This window comes from Cotesia typhae, unplaced genomic scaffold, assembly GCF_013202065.1.
Source record: "Cotesia typhae breed Kobodo isofemale line unplaced genomic scaffold, CoteBio_Ctyphae contig_4, whole genome shotgun sequence".
Taxonomy (NCBI): domain Eukaryota; kingdom Metazoa; phylum Arthropoda; class Insecta; order Hymenoptera; family Braconidae; genus Cotesia; species Cotesia typhae.
Window position 1 is genome coordinate 1,958,408 of NW_027423748.1, and position 26,511 is coordinate 1,984,918.

The following is a 26,511-nucleotide window of genomic DNA, read 5'->3' on the forward strand; positions in this document are numbered from 1 at the left end:
GCAACCTTATTAAAAAATTTTTACTATAATTAATACTTATTGTTGTCCCTGTGTGGTCCTACATATATTTAGCATAGTACATACTCAAATGCATAACTGAGCTCACAAATTATGTCTTAGATTCTTATGGTTTATCAGTTAACAATAGTATATTGTGTGACTAGGGATGAAACATAACGATTTCAGACCAGAGTGAAGTTGCCTGCGAAGCGAGGGCTGGCATCACTCGGTCTGAAACTGTATTTCATTCAGCGTCACACATTATATTTTTCATATAAGTTGCATTAAAAATGCTCGTTTCAATGTCTGGAGCCAACCAGAACTAGATAGTTTCAGACGAAAATGATTGATTCCTGCCCGACAACAGTCGCATTGGTCTAAAATTGACTAGTTTCGGTCGTTTCGGTTGGCTCAAAAGGCATTGAAACTCACATTTACAATGCAGATTTCATGAAAAAGTATTAACTCCAATATTATTATTATTATTATTATTAATTTGTTACTAAATTATTGTAAATATCATAAAATATATTTGTTGTTAATTTGCCGCGTAATGCATCAACGACGACACCTATCGACCTATCTTGTCATCGGATATAAAATTGCTTTCTTACAATGTATACTTTTATCACGTGGTAAAATTTAATAAACAAGCTAAAGGTCTTTTATGGAATAACCTAGCAAACAAAAAAAATAAATGCTCATAGTATCAAATCGTAATACTGAACAAATCGAGTTCAGTTCCAACAAATTAATTACGGTTGAAAAGTTATAATCATATAAACATAATGCGGATAAAAAAACCTTATTCATGTCTTCAACATGTTGCCGAATGGTCAAAAAAATATGCGAATTTGCCGGATCGTTACATAAAACGAGCTATGGAACAAGTATGATAATTAACTATCAATAAATAAATATTAGTTTTAAATTATAATATTTGTTCTTAGATTTATTTCAAAACACCCAATGATCCACGTTATCTTCCCAGAACTCTTGAAAGAAGAAAATGGCAATTTACGACACACCGCCCTTGGACAAGAGAATTTTATTTTGATAATGCTCCTGGTAAAACTGTTCCAGTTCATTACATTGAACCAATAAAAGAATGGAGTTTTTTTCGAGGAGATCGGGTAAAAAACTTGATTTTACACTTAAAATATCGTGCGTATAGTCGTTATTGGGTTACTTCGAATAAATTATTGCAAAAAAAATTTTACTTTTCTTTTTCATGTAATTTTTAAATTGTTTTTTGTTAACACTTAATTTTTTCATGTGATAACTATTATAAGGTAAAAGACCCAGTTATTGAGATTTGCACTTATATTTTAATTAAAACAAACAAGTCAACTTCAATACATTAATTGAGTCTCGTTATGAGTCCTATTAGTGTCTCTCTCATATTAACGTGAGTCTCGTTAGAAAAAAAAAAAAAAAAAAAAATCTGACTCATAACGAGACTCGACTGTACAATTTTTGAACTATCAATTTTAAGATAATTGGTTTTGGAGAACGTTTTATTTTTTTAATTAAAATAAAATTGCAAGTGTTTAACAACTAGGCCAGTGTCTACAACTGGGTCTTTCATCTTATGTATGTGTGCTACTTTTATTTATATTGATATTTAAAGGTGGGTCGTAGTTAATGTATTTTCAAAAATTTTATCTTTCTAATTACGTCTTGAATAAATTTTGAAATCAAATAAAATTTACTTTCGGAAAATAACATATGATCTGCTATGGCAGAAGTTTTATATGAGTTTATTTAAGAATTTTTTCAAAAAGAAATTAGATTAATAAAGTTTAAAAAATAAACTCACTACGGCCTACTGCAAATGATTTCTCCAATGTTCCTGTAGACGAAAAATGAATTAAACATTTATAATACATTTATAAAACGAAATAACTTTATAAGAATTTTCCATCAATATACTATTTTTTATCTTCCGATGTAAATCGTAATTGTCCTCTTCATTTATGTAGTCGATTGCAAATGAAATTACATTATTTATATCTAAGTTAATAGTTGAAATTTTTCATCAGGTTGAAGTATTGAATGGACGTGATAAGGGTAAACAGGGCTTAGTTCAAATGATTATTCAAGAGAGAAATTGGGTCATAGTGGAAGGCTTGAATACAAAACTAGTATCATTGGGTAAAACTAAAAAATTTCCGGGAATCTATATCTTAGAAGAGCAACCATTGTTAGTAACTACAGATGTGGCTTTAGTAGATCCAAGTGATATGTTAGTATAGAAAAATATTGAATATTTTTTTTTAAAGTGTAATCTTAACTTTTTAAAAATAATAAATATATATTTGACTTGTTTCACAGGCAAGCTACAAAAGTCCAATGGAGATACACAGAAGAAGGAGAAAAAGTTCGTGTATCAACTCGAACCGGACGAATTATTCCAATACCATTAAGTAATTTAGAATCTATGGATTATAAACATCCAAATCTTTATCGAGAGCAATCAAAAGATACAACTAAAGACAATGTCGAAAAAATTACTTTCAAGGTATTTTGTTTATGGATATATCCATCTATTTTAGTGATTTTTCTTTAAAAATTTTTTATTATTATAATTTATTTTTTTTCCAGCCAATCTTAAAAACTTTTGAAATGGATATCATGGATAAAATGAATATTAAAGAAGATCGAGTACCTAAAAAAACTTATTGGTATTAGAGAATCATGGTATTAATGAAATAAATGTAATGAAAATCACGTTTTGTTTAATAAATAAAATACACATTAGATTAATTTCTACATTATGATTACATTATTACTTCAATGCAAATATGGTATGCAATTTTATTTTACCTAATTTTGCACAATTTTAAAGTTAAATAGTTGAATAACTATATATATATATATATATATATATATATATATATATATATATATATATATATATATATATATATATATATATAATGCTTTGTTAGTACGTAAATGCTCGGTTTTCTCTATCACAACCAATTCTAATCAACTTCCCCTTGGGATAGTAAATACCCCTTGGTCTAAAATGATCTAGAAAGTTGCAAAATATGTAAAACTGTTATTGTCGATCTCGAATGTTATAGAAAGTTCTAAAAATTTTTGGATTGATCCAGAAAGTTTTAAAATGTATGCAAACTATTGAAAACGATCTGGAAGTTCTAGAAAGATCTACAAATTTCTGGACTGATCTAGAAAGTTCAATAATGCGTAAAATCGTTATAATCGATCTTTAATGTTCTAAAAAGTTTTCAAAATCTTTAGAATGATCTAAAAAATTATAAAACGAGGGCAATCTGCAATAATCGATCTGAAACGTTAGAGAAAATTCTCAAAGTTTCTGGAATGATCTAGGAAGTTCCGAAATGTGTAAGATTGATATTATTGATCTGGAATGTTTTAGATATTTCTGAATTGATCTAGAAAATTCCAAACTGTGGATGACTGTTGTTATCGATCTGGAATGTTTTAGAGAGTTCTAAAAATATCTGGAATGATCTAGAAAATTCTTAAATAAGTACAGACTATTATAATCGATTCAGATGTTCGAAAAATTTCTAGAATTTTGTGAATTGATTTAGAAAGTTTCAAAATGTGTACGAGTGTTATAATTCATCTAGAAGACTTAAATCGAAGTGATTTATATGTACATATTCTCGAGTGTTCTGGTACAAAAAATTTTGATGTTCGATGGTTCATAAATCTAAACTCAGTGACTTTTCGTCAGTTCAATTTGAGTAAGAATCAATTTGAATTAAGAGTGAACAGTGACTCAAACAATTTAAGTGATTTTGAAAAATGAAAGAGAACAAACTACCTAAATGTTTTAGTTTTCTAATACTAGAAATTCCGATATCTGATGGTATATAGACCGAAATTCAGTGATTTTTCATCAGTGTATCATCCATCTACACTTTTATAATTTAGATGCAAAATATGAAAATATATCATGTAAGCAAACTATTCGTCACGTGATTGGTCAAATATATCATAAGCATAAAAATATATATAACTCCATACTAACATTCAGACGCGCGCAACGTATACTAGTCAAAACTAAAAAATTAATTTAAAACAAAAAACAATGCGAAAATATAAAATTTAAATGTATATTATATGTCGATGTATGATGAAACATGTAATATGTCTATGAATAATATAATATGTAAGTAATTATTTATTATGTAAATAAAACATAAATTTTTCTTTTACTTAGCTGTTTCTTACAATTATTTCAGTTTGTTAATTGTTTACTCGATTAGATATTCTCTATATATACTAGGGTGTGCCAAAATGTAACTTCCTTGATGGACCTTATAAAATTGGAATTTTAAATTCCGCTTTTGAAATCAGCTGTGTTTAGGCCTTTCCTAAGATATTTTGGGGTAAGACGATAAATTTGATTTTCATAGAATTTTTTAACTGGAGCTTAAATATGGCTCTTTACCGTAAGATGCACAGTGGTGTTTACTACTCGATAGGCCTCATTAGGTGACTGAATAGTAATTACGGACAGTGTCTCGGATAGCTTAACTGGAAGAGCCTTTGGCGCGTAACCAAACGATTCGGGTTCGATTCCCGGTCTGGGCTGTCCGAATTACTTTTTCAGTTACCGAAAATTCCTACTGAGTAAAGGTCCTCCCATTCCCCCTTTATCCTTTATTTCCCCCAGTTCCCAAAAATTTGTCTTTAATGACAAATTTAGCTATTATATATGGCTAAAATTATAAAGAGCCATATATAATAGCTAAATTTATACTAATATAATTTATACTATATAGTTAAATCTATACTAATATTATAAAGAGGAAAGATTTGATTGTTTGTTTGTTTGCATTGAATAAGCTCCGAAACTACAGAGCCGATTTAAAAAATTTTTTCACGGTTGAAAAGCTACACTATCCTCGGGTGACATAGGCTATTATTCTATTACAGTTAATTTTGAAATTTTTGTGAAATACCGGTGCGATGCCGGGGCGGACTGCTAGTCTATTATATAATTACTTATTTATATATTATATATATCGGAATTTCTAGTATTAGAACACTAAAACATTCAGGTAGTTTAACCCGAGTCAAAATTCGAGTTCTGTTTTAACCGTAAAAATGTCCAAACTCTTTGAAGTCTAATATGCCGCTAAAAATCAAGTCTGTTTTGACCGTACAAGACGGTATCGGACAATAAGTACGGTTAAACCAGACGTACGCAGGTCTGATTTGACCGTAAAAATTCTCAAAAGTATAATATTATCATTATTAATATTATTATTATACTTGTCATCTTGTTGATTATTATTATTTTTCTTGCCATCTTGTAATTCTTAGGCGCGAAAATTCAAATGAATAAAAAACAAACTTTTATGAAAAGTTGACATTTAAAAATTAAAAATAAATAATAAGAAAAATAATAATAATATTGACCTCAGAAAAATGTTTTTTTTTTTTTTTTCAAAAATTTGGATTTTGAAAAAAAAAATTATTCTATTCTAAATTCAGCTTAGTTCACATATTTTCACTGCACAAATTTAAAGTATAAAAGAATCATAGGTAATTGTTTAGTTTCACGTTTTTAAAAGTAAACTAGTTGTCGCAATTTAAATATTAACTTAAATTTTACTCTGATAGAAAATCAGCAATAAAGTTCATCCATTTAGCCTATCAATTTTTGGTAATTTGTTTCTTATTCTATAAATAAAAATAAATAATTGAAAAAAAATTTTTCGAAAATATTAGTTTTTGATATTTTTTCAAAATTATTTTTTCATCCAACACTTGACGTTTTTCATATTTTTTTATTCTAAAATTAAAATTTTTCGCAATTGTTAGTTATTCAAAAATTAAAATTTTTCAAAAAAATTTTCTAATTTAGATTTACTCTAATAAAAAAAAAAAAAATTATTTTACAAGTACAAAAAAAAAATTTTTGAAAATATCAATTTTTTGATATTTTGTTGAAATTTTTTTTTTAATTCAAAATTTTACATTTTTTATAATTTTGTTTATCCAAAAATTAACATTTTTCAAAAAAAAATTTTGAAAAATTTTTCTGCTTTAGATTTACTCTAAAAAAAAAAAAAATATCCACTAAGTAGAAAATAATCTAATGTTGACTTCCCACCCCGAGCTATAGTCGCCGTCGAAATAAACAATTACCAAATCTTAAAATTGAAAATAGAAGTATAAGATGAATAATTGACAATACGAAATTAAATTTCAATTTTTGTTTATAAACGGCACAAAAATAAGTAGAAAGAGAAAAGAAATTAAAGAAAAAAAGGTGTTATTTGGTCCACTTATGACCAAACTATAAGCTTTTGAACATTTATAAATATTTGAATTGACAACTTCATTACGTTACATATTTTTTTTTAAATACACGGCTTTTTTCTTAATAATTTTTTTTTTTTTCAATTTCGAGATCCTGTATATGTGGATCTTAAACATTTTTAGAGTGATAATATGTAAAATAAGTTAAAATATTTGTTGTCCCGAATTCAAAATTTTATATATTATTAGGGATAATGGGAATTTTGAATGTATATAGATATAATTATTATTATTCATTTAATTTCTTCGTGAAGTTTTTTTTCAGATTCCACTCAGAACGTAGTTATTTGAAGACGCGTCATTTAAAAAGTTTATAATGCTACTGAGATTCCGAGTTTTCCTTTCGGCCGTGTAGCGATGCGGGTAGCGCGTAAGTCTGGCGAGCGGATAGGTCCCTAGTTTTCGGGTCTTGGTTAGGGCAAAGCAATTTTTATTTATTTCTTTCTTTACGAAGCGTATCAGGATAATTTGACATAATAATCCTTTCCTCCTATCTCCCTACTCCTTAATCTGTAAAAACTGGACAGTAAATAATCCTTGTTTGAGGAAAATTACTCTCTCGAATTTGGGAGATCGTTCATTTTTTTTTTTTTGTTAAAAAATTCATTTATATATTTTTTTCTGTTCATAAACGAAATTTATAGTAGTAATAATTGTTAATGACAAATTTTTATATTAATGGCAATTATTATTAATTATTACTACTTATTTTATATAATAATAATAATTATTATTGCAGTGATTAAAACAAAAAAAAAAAATAAATAAATAAATGGGATTTCGATTGGATTTGAACCCGAATCCCTAAGAATTTCAAAATTTAATTTATTATTTATTATTATTATTATTATTATTTCAAGTCTGGTTTGACCGTAATCGTGGTAAAATGGGACATAACTCCGCTAGTTACGGTGAAACCAGACCTCAGTTTAAATGAACTATCAATACAGCGGCAAGTCTGTTTTGACCGTAAAATTGAGATGAGAAACAATTACGGTTACAACGGAACTCAAATTTCGACTCGGGATCTCGGATGCATCTGTAAAGCGATATGTACATAATTAAATAAAAATAAAATCTTTCATGATTACACATTACACTAGTCTGCATGAATAATTCCTTACAAGAATTTTTTTATCATTAACGGCTCCGTAATATTCTCTGTGACTAAAATTTCGGAAAATCAGTTCTTGGCTGACCTGTAGTTGAGAAGAGGCTTTTGTATCTAAATTTTATAGCTTCAGAAATATCATAAATAAATATATATTAGATAAATTCATAAGCGTTAAAATTAAGAATTTGCTACTTTCATAAGCTGCTGAGTTTACAATCAGCCATTTTAATTGTTAACATAATTTAGCATTCGTTTATTTAATGAATCGCAAAGTTTACTATTGGCTGGATTCGCGTGACTAAGTTTAAAATTGGCATAATTCACGATGCACCAATTTTAACAAATATCAACATTACGTAAATACCTTATTCTAAAACTATTTTTATTCTCATGTCAAGATATGCATTTGTTTCTTTTATTTAATTTCACTTTTTTTTAAAAAACTTTTTTTTTTCACTTAGCCGTATTTAAAAATGTATTATTATATTAATGACAATTTTTGAAATTCATTCGCTTCATTATTGAGTTTATTAATGTTTATCTCTTTTTTGGTTTACATTTTGCATCATTTTTATTAATCATTATTTAGTATTATCTTTTTAATGATCCTCTCATTTTATAAACGGCATTATTTTCAGTTTTAAAAATTGTTAGTTTACAAACGGCTATATTCTAGTAAATTTTAAAACATACTTAATGTCCACGATTGTACATATGATTATATATAATAGTACCTGACCAATTTTTGGATCCAATCATATATAGATCATTATGCATGATCATGTATGATTAGACAAAAACTTGTTTTATCGGGTAAAAATTATTTTCTTATTTCAATTTGTTCATATCTTTTAATTTCACTCAAAAACAAACGAAAATTTCATGAGTGATACAAATTATTTATTGATTTCCTACATTCCCCCTCGCCCCTCGGCTTAAAAATAATAATCTCAACCACAAAAATTTTTCATTTGCAGTTCAGAAAAATTTTAATGCAGTTAAATTTGAATTTAAAAGTTTTACCGAAAGAAAATGTGATAATGTCGTCAGTATTTTTAACGTCGATAAACCCGGGTCTAGTAGTGTCCTAAAAACTCACGGGTAAACGACTTTTTTTCTGCCGACGTCACCTATATCAATGAGTCAGCTAAAGAACAATCACCAAAAAGTCGGAAAAAAAGTGAGTGATATATACAAGACAGATTTTATTAGAGGAGTTGAACATGTACAGCAATTTATAGATTAGAGAAATTATTATTCTTCACAATTATATTCTCAAATTAATTTAAAATTTAGTGATTAACAAAAAGTTTTCTTGCCTTTTTCAATTATAATTTTTTTTTAACCCAGAAAAAGTTTTTGTTCATCTGTAAGATCATGACGAATTTGATTTTGGTTTAAAAACTTATTAATTTTTTAGCAAAAAAATTTTTTTATGGTTTATTACGACTCAGATCATCCACTCTGGCTAGAAAATGAATAAATACCTGAAGTTTATTGAGATTTGATAGAAAAAAAAAGTTTTGTTTTCATCAAGCTTTGAAAGTTCGCCGCTGTGCCCCGGGTGGTACGTCGTGCCTCACCCTCCCCTATTTGATACGTGATTAGAAAAATAAAATTTCTGAAAATACATTTGTTACGGCCTACCCTTGAGGAAGGGGAGCTCCTTCGATGGCTAAAAAAGAGTTATTTTTACGACTGTTTTTAAAGGTAATAATAAAACAATCATATCATTTTTATTTTTAACATCATTTTATTATAACTATAAAGAGTATGAAAACATTCATTTTTTTAAACATATTAGCAGCTCTGTAAAATAGTTTTTGAGCGTTTTTGACGCGACATTGGGAAAGTGCTGTATTTGTCAAATTTTTTTTTGTAATCCGAAAAAAATCTATGAAATTATAAAAAAGTACAAAATTAAAAATTAACTAAGCTGTTTAACTAAATGTTCAATTTTTTTGTTATTCTCAAGAAAGCTATTTATTTACACGAAAATTTTAAAACTTTAAGTCAATCCTTTTGACAAGAATATAGAAAAAAGCCTCATAAAATATCAGTTAAATCAATCGGTAATTTTTTAACTTAAAGAATGAACAGTTTTTGAACATGTAATTTTGAAATGATTGAATATTTTGTTTTAATCATTTATCAGAATACTCTCATCAATGTATCATTTTTTCGAAACATAAGAAAAAATCCGATTCTCTAAAAATTATAAAGGGTTTGGTTCCCTCAAAAGAATGTATACAAATACTTGTAGTATTTTTATGAAACTATAAAGATAACAATGAAAGTACTTTTATCATTATGTGTCGAAAAAGTGTAAATCATTTTTGATATTTTACATGCACTTCTATTTTTTTTTATTCTAATATAAGTCTTAAAATGAAGAAATAAATGTCACACTTGATATTTTCACGACATCAATTCTGATATTATTTATTTAAATAAATACGAAATTTAATACTTTGTTTAATGAATATAATTTTTGATATATTTGAGTTATATTCTTAATTTAAGACAATATAACCGTACAAATTATAGAATTTCAACTACTTAGTTCGCTGACTATGGCAGTAAATTCGAAATACTATTTGGAGAAAAAAAAAATGCCAAGTTTAGTAATTTCAATGATTTACACTGTTTATTAATATTTTGATACTGTACACGCAAGAAACTTACTTTAAATGTTTGGTAAAAATTCTTTTAAATAATGATATATAATTGAATATGTATTGGCTTGATACATTTTCTTTTACAATAGTCTAACTGAAGATTTATTATTATATTCACAAGTGAGTTTATCAGGCTATTTTCTTTTTCTTTTGGAGATAAATAACTAATTAAACTTGTTAGCTGAGTGAAAAAAAAAAATAAATACTATTCTTTCAAACTCATACAGTATGTATCATAATTAACTCGTTGTTCAAGATATCACTGTAGATGTTATATTCGCAAATGGATTTCTGCTGGTCGCAAATAATCCCCGTGATAAGTCTAAGTTTCATCTATTGGTTAAGACATCCGAAGTTGAATGAACGTTGTCCGGTGAGACTAAATTTCAGGACACTTTAAGGAAGGATACAAAATATTTACATAATCTACAGTTATTATTAATACTTTTTCATCATGAAAAAATGAAAAATTATTTAAAATAAATTAATTAGGAATGTGTGTACAAAATGAATGATATGGCACTTATAAAAAATAAAATAAAAAAACTTGCAAAACTTCTTAGATATCTTTTACTTTTTATAAATTGCGAGATTATACAGATGGATTTAGCTAATCAGTCTTGTATTTTGAGGCTTATTCTATCTATTTTAACGCTGTAGAGTTGCATGTATAAACCATTGTATTATAAACACTCTTAAAAATGCCTACATTCATGTTTTCCAAGCGGTTTTGATTGTACGATATAACTGTATTATTAGTAAATCAAAGGTATATCTTCTTCGTTTTCGTTTAAGATTCTTACTTCATTGATCCGAAACATAATTATGATTACATGATATAAATTTCGATCGTAAAGCACACTCTACTGCTTCGTATTAAGAGATGTGCAATTTAGTGATTTTAATAATTCATGATACTTCGAGGATAAAATAACATCATATATTTACTGAAATATTGATGAATATTAAACTTTTCAGAGAATTTTAAGAATCAAATAAAATAGTTAATATCGGATAATCATTTTACACGATGTTACGTAATATTTTTATGTTTCATCAGATGATCTATAAAATAACAAATCAGTGTAAAATCAGAGCAATAATACATTCATTTTTAATCTATCATACTATACAAAACATGTTATTAAATCTTCCTATCTTAATACTATATTACTACATTCATTCATTTAATCCTGAATGTCCTTTGAAAAGTTAAATATTATTTATTTATATATGTGTGATGTGACAATATTAAGATATAAATATATATAATCGATCGTTCCAGTTAGAAAAAAAAAAAAAACATTCTTGTTAAAATCTATCATATCAAAAATTTCTACTAAGGATAAAAAAATTTTACAATAAAAACAGCTCGATATCTAAATTTAATTCTACGAAGAGTTCCAGAAGTTTCCATTTTCGACTATGAATAAAACTTGCGATTCTTTTTTTCGTTTCTTGTAATACATTTTCGTCAAAAAAATTCAGTCCTTCAGAAAAAATAGACTATTTCATTTTTTGCATAATTTCTTCGTAATCTCAACAAGTCAAGTTATGGAGCTTTAGATGATTGAAAACTTAAAGATTCTAGGAGAAAACGGAAGGCTGTTGAGTTCATCGTAATTCATGACGATATTGAACTGTTTCTCTAGGAAATTTTTTTTTATACCTAATGTTAAATTTTAAGATTAAGAAAAAAAAACTTTTTTTTTCGAGTACTCGAAAATGTATTTATATAGTAGACCGATTTATTAAAATCGATTTTTTTTTTTTTTTTTTTTTTTTTTTTTTCAAAAAAGTATCAGAACGAAAAGATTGTCAAGAATGTCGGAAAAATGATTCTCTAGAAATTTGAGACAAAAATTTTTAAACTTTGAAGTTTTGTAAATTGTTGGCAGAGATAAGTTTTAATTGATATAAATATATTTTTCTAGTGAATTAGAAGAGAATCAATAGTGACGTATAGATAATGCTACCTAGAACAAATATATAGTTTTAAGTAGATTTACAGCTCTCAAAGTAGTTTGTTGATGACCAAAAGTGATACTATTTCAAGGCTGACCGATCGTAAACCTTCTAATATTCAATAACAAAAAACTCGTTTCTAAAATTTCTCTATGATGATTCAATCGAATTATATTATTTCTTATTTCAAAAATTTTAGATCACTAATATGAAAAAAAAAAAAGTTGTCAAACTGAAATGATTTCGCTCTATAAGAAGTAAGAGTTATAATCTATGTAGTATCATTTTTCTGACATTCTAAACAACATTTTCGATATAGTTTTTGGAAAAAAGAACAGTCAATTTATTTAATCCGTCTCACATATAATATAAATTTATTATGGTGATCTAAAAAAAAAATGTTGATAGTTTTTCTTTCGGTCTGAACTTTTCAAATCGTTTTTTTTTTTTTTTTTAAACAAAATTTTTACTCAATACCCTTAAGAGAAAATAAGCTTCAAAGCTCGTTGTTTATATTTTAATTTTCCTTTCATTAAATGATAAATAATTATGTTTCTTCGTGAAAAGTTTTATTCGTTGTAATTGACCAATTATTTCATAATTTTCGTATGAGCTTCAAAGCTATGTTTTTAAGGTTTTTAGAATAGTATGTTATAATTATTTTTGTCATGACGGCGAAAAACTGTACAAGAATCAGTAAAATATTAATTTCTTCAATACAATAAAATTATTTACATTAATAGAAAACTTAGATTAAAGAAGCAACCTTTCGGGATAGGACTATAAAACCCATCTTTGGTGAAGATTTATTTGTCACCAAAAATAAGCATTTTAGATAATGAGAGTAAGAAAAAAATTAAAATTTTAGAAAACAAAACGACACATTAGATATACCATAATCTTATTGCAATGGTGAGTATGATTAAAATTACAAGGATTTTTTATCACGATACAATGACCACTTAAAGTTTACTTTAAATAATGACTTCTTTTCGACAACTATTTTATCGGACTATGAAATAAAGTTGTTACTATTTTGATTATTCAAATCATGAAAAATTGGTGACTAATAAAAAATTTATATCTGGAAATTTTTATAAGCTTTACAGATTTTAGAAATAACATATCAATTTTTATATATTTGCACACCTCAATTGTAGAGTGTTAAGTTACTCTTATTTAAAAAGTTCTGTGCAGTTGAGTTCTTATTGTCATTTTAAAATTTATTTACTTCTATAAAATAAACTGCATTATGAAAATGATATGAAAATTTAATTAATATACAAGACACTTTGATAATAAATTCAATGTATTGTAGGCCTATATATTGAGTTTAGAAAGTAAAAACTAACTTTTCATTAAATTTTTTCGATTTTATTGTTAAAGATTCATCCATTGAAAATCCTTCGTCGAATATTCCTGGTTTTAATATGATACATTATTTGAAGAAAAAAAAAAAAATCTTTGTGAGAAAGTTGATTTATTTTTCTTGTATTCTTTACTTACTTCATAAAACATTACGAGGGTCATGTAAAAATCAAAATTTTTCAGGCTTGTATAACTTGTATAAAAAGAGATTACTTTTTTTTACAGTTTATTAATTGAAAGACTCAATAAATCTATTGCCTTAAAATTAAAACAAAAAATTTAATTTTAATGTATTGAGTTTCAATGTATGTTTTCCGTTGTCTCAAAGAATTTGAGGTGTGCATTTGATAAAGTTTTGAATTTTTTTTTTAATTTACTCATCAAAAAATTTCATGACAAAGTTTAATTTTATCGCCAGTATATAAATATATATGAATTTTTACCATTAAATGAATTAAGTGATCACGTATTGCATTGTATAATTCAAAAACGCGACTTAAATATTGATTATACAATTGTAGCAATTTTAAAAATATAAAAAAATTAAATTTATTACTCAATTGGACCTGCACCAATAATTTTTTTTTTTAAATCTACATACAGTTAGTTTTAAGGTTAAAAATAATTTACCAGATAGATAGTAGCCGCTACTCCAGGCATTTGATTAGTTTTTTATTTTACCATCACTTATTAGTAAACTAAAATTTAATAAAAATTGATAAGGTTAAGCATGTTTTTATAGGAATAAAAAAATCGCACCTATAAGAGATTATACTTTAGTAAGGTCATATAAAACATTTAAAGCATTATAAGGGAATACTTATTTCGATTTCTCCGTGACCTTAAAAGGTCATCAATTTAGACTAAAATTTATCAATTAATTTTTCTTTGTTATCATAATTGGGTATTTTTTTTTTTTTTTTTTTTTTTTTTTTTTATTCATTAGTATTATGACTTGATTCAAGAAAATTTTGTTAAAAAAAATTTGATTCTCCCCCTCCTCCCTTTTAAAACATTAAATTTGCTCATATACATATATATTTATTTTTAATCTGTGTGTGAGTCCGATATGCAGTAAGTCGAGCATAAAAATTGAATAACGTTAATATAAATGATGGTAGCTGTAACTTTGTTAATGAGCGTTGTCGACAGTACGATACTATTGAGTTATTTATTCGACGCAAGCAAAAAAGTTCTAGAATAGCGACTTCTTAAATACGATTAATCAATTAAAAAACGTTAATGTAATATTATTCATTTACAGATATATACACTGTAGTGTACATAAAGTCTTAAAGCTTTTTAAAACTTCAATATATTCATTATTAAAAAGCTTTTTCAATAATAAACCATTCATGCTGTTACCGATTTCATAATTTTATAGTTTTATATTAACAAGCTTCGTATATGTAGCTTCTATTTCAGTAACAAACAGTAAACTTCTTTACGCACCACAAGTTACTTTGTAAACTACGTAGTTGTTTCACTAATGTATCCATTATTCAGACTTTCATTTTTATCTAAATAATCAGTCTGAGATTGTTGTTCCGCTTCTTGAACTGAAACAGTGACATCTACATTATCTAATGACGGATATTCTAATTGAGTGGAATTAATATCTTGCATTTCAGCATTTGACACAAGTTCAGTGCTTTGATTTTCGTAATCCATATCCTTAATATTTTGGATCGATTTATTTTGCACATGACTTCGTAAAATGAGTTGATTTTTTTTATTTTGGGGACTCAAAGAATTTTTACTTGACAATGGACTTACATTTTGTCGAGTCGTACTATTGTTCTTTATGGACGGGGAGTTTTTAACTGATTTAAGGCTTTCTTCCACAAATGGAAAATTCAATGTATCTTTACTCGAGCAAAAAGACCCTACTGAAACACCATCAAAATCGTCAAAACCAGCCTTAAGAGGCATCTTTGAAGAGTTTAGATCGTGGAAGCTCGCAGGAATTCCAGGGTTATCATCGTATGGTTTTAAATCATATCTTGAATCTGTACTATTTTTAAAACAACTTGGTTCAACACTTGCAAAATCCCCAAAATCTTCACGCAGTGGTAGACCATCATCTCCTTCTTGTTCATCTTCTCTTAAATCTTCTAACGAAGCCATTTCAAAATCGCTGTAACAATAATAAAATATTAAAAATGGCTTTTACAAACTAATTTTTTTTTAATCAAAGATTTTATATTGTAGCAGCTGCAGGAATTGTTACGGAACAATTACTGTTACATTGCGAAAATTATTTCATAAGTTCTTAAATTTTTTTTTTTTTTTTTTTTTTTAATTGGTTATTATTTAGAGTCGGTTTTAACTGCTGTGATCATATCGCCGACTTTAACTGTTGGGAGTGGTACGTTGGGGTCTTTTGGGTTGTGAAAATCTTAAATCTACGCGGCGAGGGTCGAATATCAACCAAGATGGTTTCTAAGACCAGCTTGGGATTCGAACCCACGCCTGGCCGGTGAGCCAGTCCCGAGTGCTGTATAGGTCTTGCGCCTTAGACCACTCGGCTAACATTATCGGTTAGTTCTTAAAATTGAAACTAAATATTTGAATGAAAAAATTTTCAACAAGAAACAAAAATAAAATTTAGAATTTATGGTAGTGAATTTATAGAATAATTTTCTCTTTCAAAGACGAAATTCATTCTAGATACAACTAACTTTAAAGGTCACAGGCTTCCAGATTTGATAAATTTAAACAAATTTTTACCATTTGAAATTTTATTTTGAAATAATCTACCTTAAAGTTCTGTAAAAACTTTTGTGAGGTATCAAATGTACAGCAACTTCTGCAAAGAACAATCTAACACGGCAATCGCGTCCAGAATGAGTAAACATCGAGAACAAAACAGAAACAAACCTAACACTACTTACTCGCTCATAGTATTACACGCAAGAATATTAGAAATATCTTTAACATTATACATTCAAAAAACTTCTAAAGTATTTCTTACAACAGTATTTTATAGCAGACACTTACATATGACTTCTTTAAGATCTGCACAAAATGCGTGATACAAATTAAATTGTTGGTTTCCAAAGCATTTCTTGCAGCAGATGCTTGCGCATGCCTTAAGAAGTAATAAAGAGTGACAGAGACAGTTGCTCGAAAAAATTGTTTTTGAGCAGATCTTGTGCAAGCCAGACGTCTGTACATTCAACATGCTTCTGGTACCAGTTTTCTTCTAAAATTGAATTAAAAACTGTTTCAACAAGTGTGTCAGACGTTTACAAATTTCTTTTTCGATTTTTGAATTATATAATATAGCTTAAAGTTTTTGTGCAAAGCTTGCATAAGACTTGCAATTTAAATCCGCCACAAGTATCTGCAGCAAGATCCACAGATAAATTTTTTGATGGAAAGTTATTTTAGTTGTTATAGTCAAGTTGAAAAGAAATTCACCAAAAAGTATGATGTTAACTTGTATTCAAATTGCGGCCGTAGATTTTCGTCAATTAAGATTTCAGGGATTTTTTTTTTAGTAGCCATAACTTAGTGGAAAATTGTCTGATTTGGATCGTTTTTTTTGACGAATTTTCTAAAAAATTATTCATTATGAATTTGATTTTTTTTTGTTTATTATAAACTTAAAACAGCAATTTTAAGATTGTTTGTATCCTTCGAATTTTTTTTCAAAATTTTCAAAAATATTGCTCCCCGAGACTCGAATTTTGAGTCTAGTCTCGTAAAGGGACAATGATAATTTTTTAATAGATTTTTTTTTTAATTTTGAAATTATTTTTTTTTTTTTTTTTTTTATTACTATTTATGTATCATTGGCGATTTCTTACCGAAATTTTTATATCAAAAATAATAACTGATAGTATCCTAATGTGCCAATAGTATATATATATATATATATATATATATATATATATATATATATATATTTATAAGAGATTTCCAATTATATATTGACTCATCACGATATCTCTGGAACCATAAGACGTAGAGACTCGAAATTTAGTAGGAATATTCCTTTCACTGAGTAAAGGTCAGTTAAAAACGGATTTTACGGAATTCCACCCACAAGGGCTGTTGCGGGGGCATTAACAATAAAAAATTCCCATACTTCAACAATAGCTTCTACATGCTGTAAATTTGGTAGGAATATCCTCTATTTGTGATGTAGAAATGATCTATGAGCGGATTTTGAAATAACTTATCCCCAGTATGGATTGCGGGGGTAAGTGTAAACAATGAAAATGTTTAATTTCCAAACTATAGCTCCTCCATGTTCCCAACTTTGTAGAAATCTTTTATCTGTGATGTAGAAATGATCTACGAGTAGATTTTATGACAACTTACTACAAATATGGATTGTGGGCCGGGTGTTAACAAATAAACTTTTTAATTTCTAAGCTATAGCTCCTATAGACTCTAAATTTAGTAAGTCTTCTATACATGATACATAAATTATTTAAGGACGGATTTTACAACGAATCTCCCCAATAAGGATAGCGAGGGTAGATGTTAACAAAAAAAATCTTAATTTCTAAAATATAGCTTTTAAAAACTCTAAATTTTATGGAAACCTTTTATTTCGTACGTAGAAATCATCTCACAATGAATTTCAATAGAGTCTACTTCCAATAGTAATTGCGGGGGTAGGTGCTAAAATCTAAAATTTTAGTTTCCAAAGCTAAGAATGAATTTTATTAAATTCCAACCCCGAAAGGGATTGGGGGCGTTAACAATGAAAAATTACCGTTTGTAAAATATAGCTCTTATATACTCAAAATTTAATAAGAATCTTTTATATGTGATGTAGAAATAATTTAAGAGCGGATTTTACGACGACCCCCTAATAACAATTGCAGGGATGGATGGTAATATAAAAAAATCTTAATTTTCAAAGTATAGCTTCTTAAAGCTGCAAATTTGGTAGAAATCTTTTATTTGTTATGTAGAGATCATCTCAAATCAGATTTCAATAAATTCTATTTTCGATAGGGATTGCGGGGGTGGGTGTTAAAATCTAAAATTTTATTTTCCAAACTGTAACTTCCGTAGACTCTAAATTCAGTAGGAATCTTCGAGTATGATGTCAAGCAGCTAAGAATGGATTTTCTCGAATTCAAATCCCAAAAAAGTTTGCGGGGGTGTTAACAATGAAAATCTCTCATTTCTAAACAATAGTTTCTATAGTCTCGAAGTTTTGTTGGAACTTTTTGTTTATAATGTAGAAATCATATCGAAAAAAATTTTACGAAATTCCTTCCCTACATAGAAGTGCGGGAGTGATAATTGTCAAAAAATTCATATTCTTCAAATATAGTTCCTACAAATACAGAATTTGATACATTTTGAATGAAGAATTTTACATACATTTTATTTTTGCTGATCACATAACCGATGAATTGTTCTTATTGAAGGATCGCGGGAATGTAACAATTCCCGAGCAAAATATTTAAAAATAAATTTTTTGTTCAATTCATCTAATCCTAATATAAAATAGAGATGGATATATGAGGCATCAATTTATTCGTGATGTGATTGGTCGAATATATCATAAGCATGAAAATATATGCAAACACTATATTTAGGCGCGCGCAAATTTGAATTCTAGTACTAATGAATATGCATTAAAATAGTTTTCTTGTTTTTTGTAAAAATTAAATGACCGCTGTGAGGCGTGTACTTTTGGATTTTCCAAACTTGTTTTTTTTTAATTTATTTGAGTTGATTTTTTATTTTTTCAATTAAAATAAAATTGCAAGTGTCAATAACTGGGTTTTTTTTATCATAGTACTCTACAATCTCACTCGTCAACTTAACCTTAAACGACAGACCACTGAAACTACCAGACCAACTACGGAAACATTCAGATCTTCAATAGATTTTAAATGAATCAGAAAAAAATTTCAGAGTTAACAATTCTCAAAAACTTAATATTCATACTATGTCAGATAATAGTTTTGATCGTCGAAGACTCGCTCCAGATATTTGACCAAGATTCTTCGGTAAGATTGGGGTCGGAACTAGTCCAAAAAATGGCTAAAAATGGTAAGGCTCCCTATCACCACTTTTTGAGACTCGCTTGTGAAGGCAGAAGTTTTCATTTTTATTTTAGTACAATAAGAACTGTTAGTCTTATCCGTTTCTTGCGCAAATCTGAGTTAAACTTCTTTACCAAGCTGGACGTATTCTGCCTACAGACTTGTCACCAAATTTAACCAAGTATTGCTTCAGATTCTGTATTAAAATCTTGTCCAAATCTGTTGCCAGTCTGGACAAATAATCTTGGTTAACTGTCTCGTTCCAGAATTGTTCGATTCTATTTCCATGACTTGGTCAACTATCTGACCAAGAATCTCATCCAAAACCAGTGTTACTAGAGTATCAATTCAAAGTAATCAATTTCAAATTTAATAAAAGAATTACAAAAAAGTATTTTTCATCATACATCACGTGACAGATAAAATTGATGATCAAAAACAAGAATTTTTTTCACTGAAAATCAGATGCCTACTTTTCATTAATACGTAAATCGAAATCGTCGACAGTGAACGAGCGTAGAGTTATTTTAACTTTATGACGTCATAAACGGGACATCTAATCATGGTACATTTAGAGTCATGTCGTTCTTTTCAAAATTTTAAAATTTCGAAATTGTTTATAGTTGATAAAAAAAATTTTTTTTTCACGTTTTTCGCATTGAATATCGATATTATGTAAGTGTAATAAATCTATAAAATACATAAAAAATCGTTTTTTTTTCTTTTCTTTCAAAAACTCAATCCTTTGTAAGTGTGTAGTTTTGATGTTGGAGAGCAAATTATTATATTTTCAAAGGAATAATAGTTATTTGTTTCACATGAAATCTATCTATTTTATAAAAATGTGAGTTAATATCTGTAGTTTGTAGATCGTAATCTGTTTTATACAACTAGAAGAGATATGATGAATACATTAATTTACTTCTACGAACGCTCAAAAGTGAACTCTAAATTATTAGTTACATATTTTAACAGGTACATAAAAAAAAAAGTGACTTACTTATCGTTGAGTGGTGAAAGAGAGCTGTTTTGATTACGGGCTTCAATTCCTTCCGGGCTGTGATAAAAACTGACAGTTTCGAAACCTTCTAAAGATGCTTCTTTCAAAAGCATAGCAGTAATGTGAATAAATGTAGGCCTTCGTACAGCTTTTTGATTCCATGTTCCTCGCATTAATCGATAAAGAGAATCAGGACAATTTTCTGGACGTTCCATTACACCTCCATCAATTACATAACGTAATACCTAAAATTGTCAAACGAAACATAAAATTAAAAAAACCGAATAAATAACTGAGTATTAAAAATATGATTGATAATTTACTTGATCATTCGATAATCCTTGATATGGTTGAGAAGCAAGTGTTACCATTTCCCATAACACTATTCCATAACTCCAGACATCTGAATAACTAGTAAATACTCCGTCTTTCAAACTTTCAGGTGACATCCATCGAACCGGCAGGAGACCTTTTGTACCTTTTCGATAGTAATCCGTTTCATATATATCTCTAGTCATTCCAAAATCACCTATTTTTACGGTCAGATCTTCTGCTACCATACAATTACGAGCTGCCAAATCTCTGTGTACAAATTTCTTTGCTGAAAGATAAGCCATTCCATCGGCTATTTCAGCTGCCATTCGTATTATTCGTTTGAGTGTAGGAGGTTGTCTTGACATATTCTCACACTGATCGGGTCGATGACTTCGTAAATAAGTTTTGAGATCACCATTTACCATTAATTCCATGATGACATAAGGAGGTTGACCTCGAGATACAACACCAAGTAGCCGAACAACATGATGGGTGTTGAAAGCTTTCATTACCGAAGCCTCATTTAAAAACTCTATGCGTTCACGATCGGTTGCATTTTCATTAACAGTTTTGACGGCACATCTTATTTCAGGTTTCAACTTACTAATATCTTTAACAATGCCTTCATAAACCATACCAAAAGAACCATTCCCTAGCTCTCGAGATAAACGAATTTTTTTTCTAGGTACTTCCCATTCATCAGGTACGTAAGCAGTGCTGACATATTCTGGATTCACAGTCGCTATCAGTCTTCTGCTCGGTACATTTCGCATAAGCTTACGTTTACATAAATACATTCCAATAAAAGCTGCTACAATGAGAACGATGAAGAACACTGACCAGAAAATAATCCCAAATTTGTCTTTTGAACTATCTTCCTCAATATATACGTAAAGTACTTCTGAGTCGGCACCACTTCCTGCTAAACTTGTAGCCCGAACTTTTACAGAATAATTACCAGCCGGCAAATCTTTAGTGATACAAGAATTACTGTCGTTGCGAAATCTCTGACTACTTATACAAACTACAATTGGTTGAATCTAAAAAAAAAAAAAAAAAAAAAATTTTAACGTTCACAGATTGAAGTTAAAATATTGATTAATTTATAATTTTTAAAAACTTAAAAGCACTTGTTGTAATCATATAATTGTTTAGAGTTTCACTAATTTTTAATTTTATGGTTAATAATACTTCAACTGATACAATGGTAATTTAAAAATTTTCACGTACTATTACTCATTTTTTTTCCAGAAAAAAATTTTCAAAATAATTATTTTTTCCGAAAAAAATAAATTTTTGACTAAGTGATAAAAAAAATTAAAAATTGATATTTAAAAAAAAACCTTTTTTACGAAATTGTTTTCACATGTAAAATAGGAGCCGTGCGACTTGATATATTTACGTATATATGTTGTGACATAACAAGACTATAGTTGAAAAAATTTATAAATTTATTTAAATAAAAATAAATCAACATTGAATCACATGTTAAGGTTTAAAATTTTTGTCCGAATTTTGTACATTTTCATCACCAGTGGGCGTAACAGTCGAGATGCACGGTTCCTATGCGAAGAAAATACTAACAATCCTAAACTTTTATAAACCGATGTCAGAGCTTTGATACGATTTGAAAAGTAACGGAATGTTCAAGAAATAAAACTAAAAAAATAAATGTTAGCGAAACCAAGTGGAGTTGGATATAAAGTTTAGTAAGTGGGCATAAAATTTCCTATCTATGTACAAATATTTTTCTTATGTGATTAAATAATATGTTACTCTTACATCTGGCATTCCTACTCGTTTGTATTCAATTTGATAGGCAACAATCAATCCGTTAGGTCTTTTTGGTTCTTCCCACTGTAATTTCACTGCTGGACGACTAGTGTTAGTGCGATCATAGATCTTTTGTAATTTCAGTGATCCCAACGGAATATCGTCTGCATGTTCAAATGGTAAAGTTCGTGAGTTTTGTATCACTTTTGTGGAACATTTTTCGCTTACATCATCCGGAACAGCTTCTCGACAAGCTTGAAGCTCTATATTATAAGTAGCGAAATGCTCTAATTTTCGCATTACGAATGATTGTTCAGAACTGGCTATTAGATTAAGCGTCTGATCACTGTTAACAATTGTTTCGTTCTGAAAACAAAAATAAAAATCATGTAAGAGTGCATTAAATTATTAAAAAGTAAATATTTTAAAACTTGAATAATGGTTATATTGATAATAACCTGAAAATGAATAAAAAAAATGTACCTTTGGTAAGTATTCAAGATCACTCGGTTTAATAACAGTTATATCTCGTCTACGTCTACTATTGCTGCCAACTCTTTTAACATAAACCTGATTGTGTAATGCATCTTCAAAAGCAATCGAACCTGATACTTCTTTTTCTCTTTCTGATTGAGTTGATTCTTTATCAGCACACTCACAAGAAGATAAATCAGGCTTATTACGTTCTTTTTCAGCTTCTGCACGTTTTCGTTCCTCTTCAGCTATCTCAGATATAGGTTTTTTATCCGGAAATTGCAAAGCTTTAAAATATAACATCATTTAGTTAAATGAAAAAGCAAATACAAGATATTCTTTTAATAAATATAAATTGGAATAAATACATTAAAGTTGTGATTCTTAAATACTATTAGAACTCATTCATTTTAATTGTTAAGAGAAAAAATTTTCAGTATTAGAAATTTTACAATAAAAATTTAAAAAACATAAGATTCAAATGTGAATGTTTTAATTCTTCCGAATTTATGCGAATTTTAGTGTATTGCTTACACTATAACGTCTTCCTATAAGTTGAATTTTCTTGCGTAAGCAAGGTTTTCATAATGTGAGTACTAACAACTAAAGTGCTTATATTATCACAGAGAAAAAGCCTTCAATTAAAAAGCTTCTCTATTCAGTATTAGTATATATTATAGTTAGTATAATTAGTATAATTAGCAAGAAATACAACTATATGACTTTTCAATTGAAATTAAATATTTGAACGTACGCTGTAAAAAATGAGTTTATAATTATAAACTTCCTACAGTTTGATAGATTTACGTTTTAGAGGAGGCAATAATGGTATGATGCATCTGTGTAAGAATAAGAACAATTGGAACATAAAGTTACATGCGACTTAGTATTGAAATCAACGACGAACGCTTTAATAAACGAAAACTTGAAGCGCGCGGCTTATAATAGAGCAGTGAGTGATAGAAACTGCGAGTTAGTGAACTTACCGGAAACGTTATATGTGGATACAAAATTCGATAATTAGTTTAATGCCAGTGGTAAAGATCACGGACAAAGGTGAAAAGGTAATTTTCTATGAAAAAGTCACTTTTAAAACATATTTTTAAGGTAATGTAGTAATGATAACGCACAGAGTCAGCGATCTATTCTTTATGAGCGAGGATATAAGTAAATAGGCTTAAATTGTGAAGATGGAAACTGGAATCATGTTGAAATTATAGCATAGGCGACATGACCCTCTTCATATAAAGCAGTAAATAGACTACATGAAGAAAAGTTAGTAACAGGTTTATACAATCTTATTTGTCATTGAAAATAGAATCAATAATATGCGCAGTGAGGTGATTCGATGAGAAAACCGATCGAAATAGGATACTATTAAAAATAGCACGTGCCACTGTTTGTGAACTAATAAAGGTAAACTTAAACTGAGAGACTGAATGCATAAAAATCTTTGCTGATGATGATTTAATTTGAAGTTTACTTCTTGGAGATTAATGGAGATAGCAACTGTGACGAAGAAAAAAAAATTTTTTTTTAATTCGCTTTAAATCCAAGTTTATACATTCAAAAATATGTTTATAAGATTTTAGATCAAAATTTCAAAAATTTTTGGAGTTGTAGTCACTTTAATTAGAGCAAGTCGATCGACTGTTTTTGCTCAGCACTTTGATGAAAACGTATAATCCGCTAAAAATACGAATTGAAACAGTTAAAAAGATTAATTAACTCATGGAAACCATTGGAAATAAGGAGGAAGATCCCTCATAAGGCCCAAGATTCAATAGTTTAAATATAAATATTTTATAAGATACATGATTTTGAAGTAACATAAAGTAAAATACACTAAAAACTTTAAACGCGTTTTCCCCAAATTTCTTTATTTTCTCGGTCAAAAAAATTCCCGAATATCGAACTGAAAAAAAATTTTTTTCCACCTAGAATACAAATAGTATATTACACACCGAGGGAAGTAAAGTAAGAAATGTCTCAGATCACATGTAATTGTTGGCCGAGGCGAAGCCGAGGTCAACAAACATGTGATCTGAGGCTTTCTTATTTACTTCCCGAGGAGTGTATGCTATTTTTTTGCTCGACGAAGGCAGAAAGTGGCAATTTCGTTTAGCATAGCGGGCCGAAATGATATCGTACAAATTGTAGTTTAGTAACATTTCAAACATAAATATCAATTAAAATTTTCAAAAAAATCACTGCGTACTGAGTTTGATAATTCTGTTCTCTAATTTACGATCGTTTATTGGAAATTTCAATTTATTTCTGCTTTAATAAGCACTCTATCCCCAAACATAATCATCAATCCATCTCAAAAGGGTGTTTGGTGCGCGGCAAAGTAGAAATCAGGCTCTAGAAAAAATCGAAAAAGCGATGCAGGGAAACAATTAGCATGTTATAAGATACGTAGAGGTTGATATCATACTGTCAAAAAAAAAGAATATTGCAATTTAGACAATAACCCGGCTAATTTAGTTAGATTATTGTTCAGCAAATATTGTGGATGTCATTGAAAAATAAATAAAGCTGAAAGTCAGTCAAGAAAAAGAATTGAATGAACAGATGATGAGAAAGGCAAAGCTTTTTTTGAAGAACTAAGTACTAGAGAAAAGACCGTTGGATCAAATGCAAATAATTAAACAAATTAATTTTCAGGGCGTAATATATCATGACATGAATTTAGATGACGAAAACTTATAATCAGGTTTTTATCGTTGAACACAAACATTTTTTAGAAATTCGCTGTTTAAAATTGAAAATAAATTAAAAAATTATCAAACTTGAGCTTAACTTATGTTTGAAACGATTAACAATTAGTTTGTTATAAATATCTTTAAATTAAGAAATTGAAGTACAACAACTTTTTTTGTTATGAGTTCGAATAAGTCAATACCATAGTAAAATATATATTCTTTAAAAAATTTTGATATTTTATCTCATTTTTCCTCTATTTTACAGTTTCCAAACATTCAAAAACTTATCGAATGGTAACTTTGATAGAAAATTATAGTTAATAATATTAAGAACATTACTAGTTTAAGAAATATAAAAAAAGTACTTTTTTTGCTTCATAACTAATTTTCTATTGAGATCTAAAATTTTATAAACTCTTGGGAAATTCAAAATAACTGTTACATATGATACAGCCATTTTCTCTTGTGTATTGTTAATAAATTTACCAACTTCTACAAGTCCAATTAATTTAATAATGAGAAATCTAACACTAAATATTTAAAAAGTGAGATGCACCATTCCTTAACTGATTTTTTCCTTAAATCGAAGTTTTATTAATAAACAAATTAGTAACAATGTTTGTGTTACTAATTTTACATTCTTGTTTCATAAATTAAATTTTTTTATTTTTTAAAATAACTCGAATATGTATTAACTCTATGTTGCATAACTTGAAAAAAAAAAATTTTTTTTTCTCTTGACAAAACTTCATGATTAGAAACGATTTCA

The 26,511-nt window shown here is 28.0% G+C and overlaps 2 protein-coding genes across 2 annotated transcripts in view; one reads left to right on the forward strand and one right to left on the reverse strand.

Moving 5' to 3' along the window:
* The first annotated feature begins 561 nt into the window (after window positions 1–561).
* On the forward strand, window positions 562–2,772 carry Mrpl24 (mitochondrial ribosomal protein L24). Its single transcript, XM_074242209.1, has 5 exons — window positions 562–890; window positions 951–1,133; window positions 2,043–2,245; window positions 2,335–2,521; window positions 2,605–2,772. Exons 1-5 carry the CDS (start codon window positions 789–791, stop codon window positions 2,689–2,691), a joined length of 762 nt encoding a protein of 253 aa, XP_074098310.1. The 5' UTR covers window positions 562–788; the 3' UTR covers window positions 2,692–2,772.
* Window positions 2,773–10,676: 7,904 nt separating this feature from the next.
* Window positions 10,677–26,511, reverse strand: part of Inr-2 (insulin-like receptor-like) — a 52,518-nt gene continuing 36,683 nt past the window's right edge. Inside the window, exons 7-11 of the mRNA XM_074243320.1 lie at window positions 23,047–23,324; window positions 22,573–22,929; window positions 20,799–21,830; window positions 20,476–20,720; window positions 10,677–15,592 (exon numbers count right to left, since the gene is read on the reverse strand). Of these exons, the coding sequence (XP_074099421.1) occupies window positions 14,926–15,592; window positions 20,476–20,720; window positions 20,799–21,830; window positions 22,573–22,929; window positions 23,047–23,324 (2,579 nt within the window). The 3' untranslated portion in view covers window positions 10,677–14,925. The remainder of the gene's footprint in view (window positions 15,593–20,475; window positions 20,721–20,798; window positions 21,831–22,572; window positions 22,930–23,046; window positions 23,325–26,511) is intronic.

Bases quoted from the DNA above. Each gene is read 5' to 3' on its own strand.
- Mrpl24 (XM_074242209.1), top strand. From the start codon at position 789: ATGCGGATAAAAAAACCTTATTCATGTCTTCAACATGTTGCCGAATGG. The intron at 891-950 runs GTATGATAATTA...ATTTGTTCTTAG, and splicing joins TAAAACGAGCTATGGAACAA to ATTTATTTCAAAACACCCAA. The intron at 2,522-2,604 runs GTATTTTGTTTA...TTTTTTTTCCAG, and splicing joins TCGAAAAAATTACTTTCAAG to CCAATCTTAAAAACTTTTGA.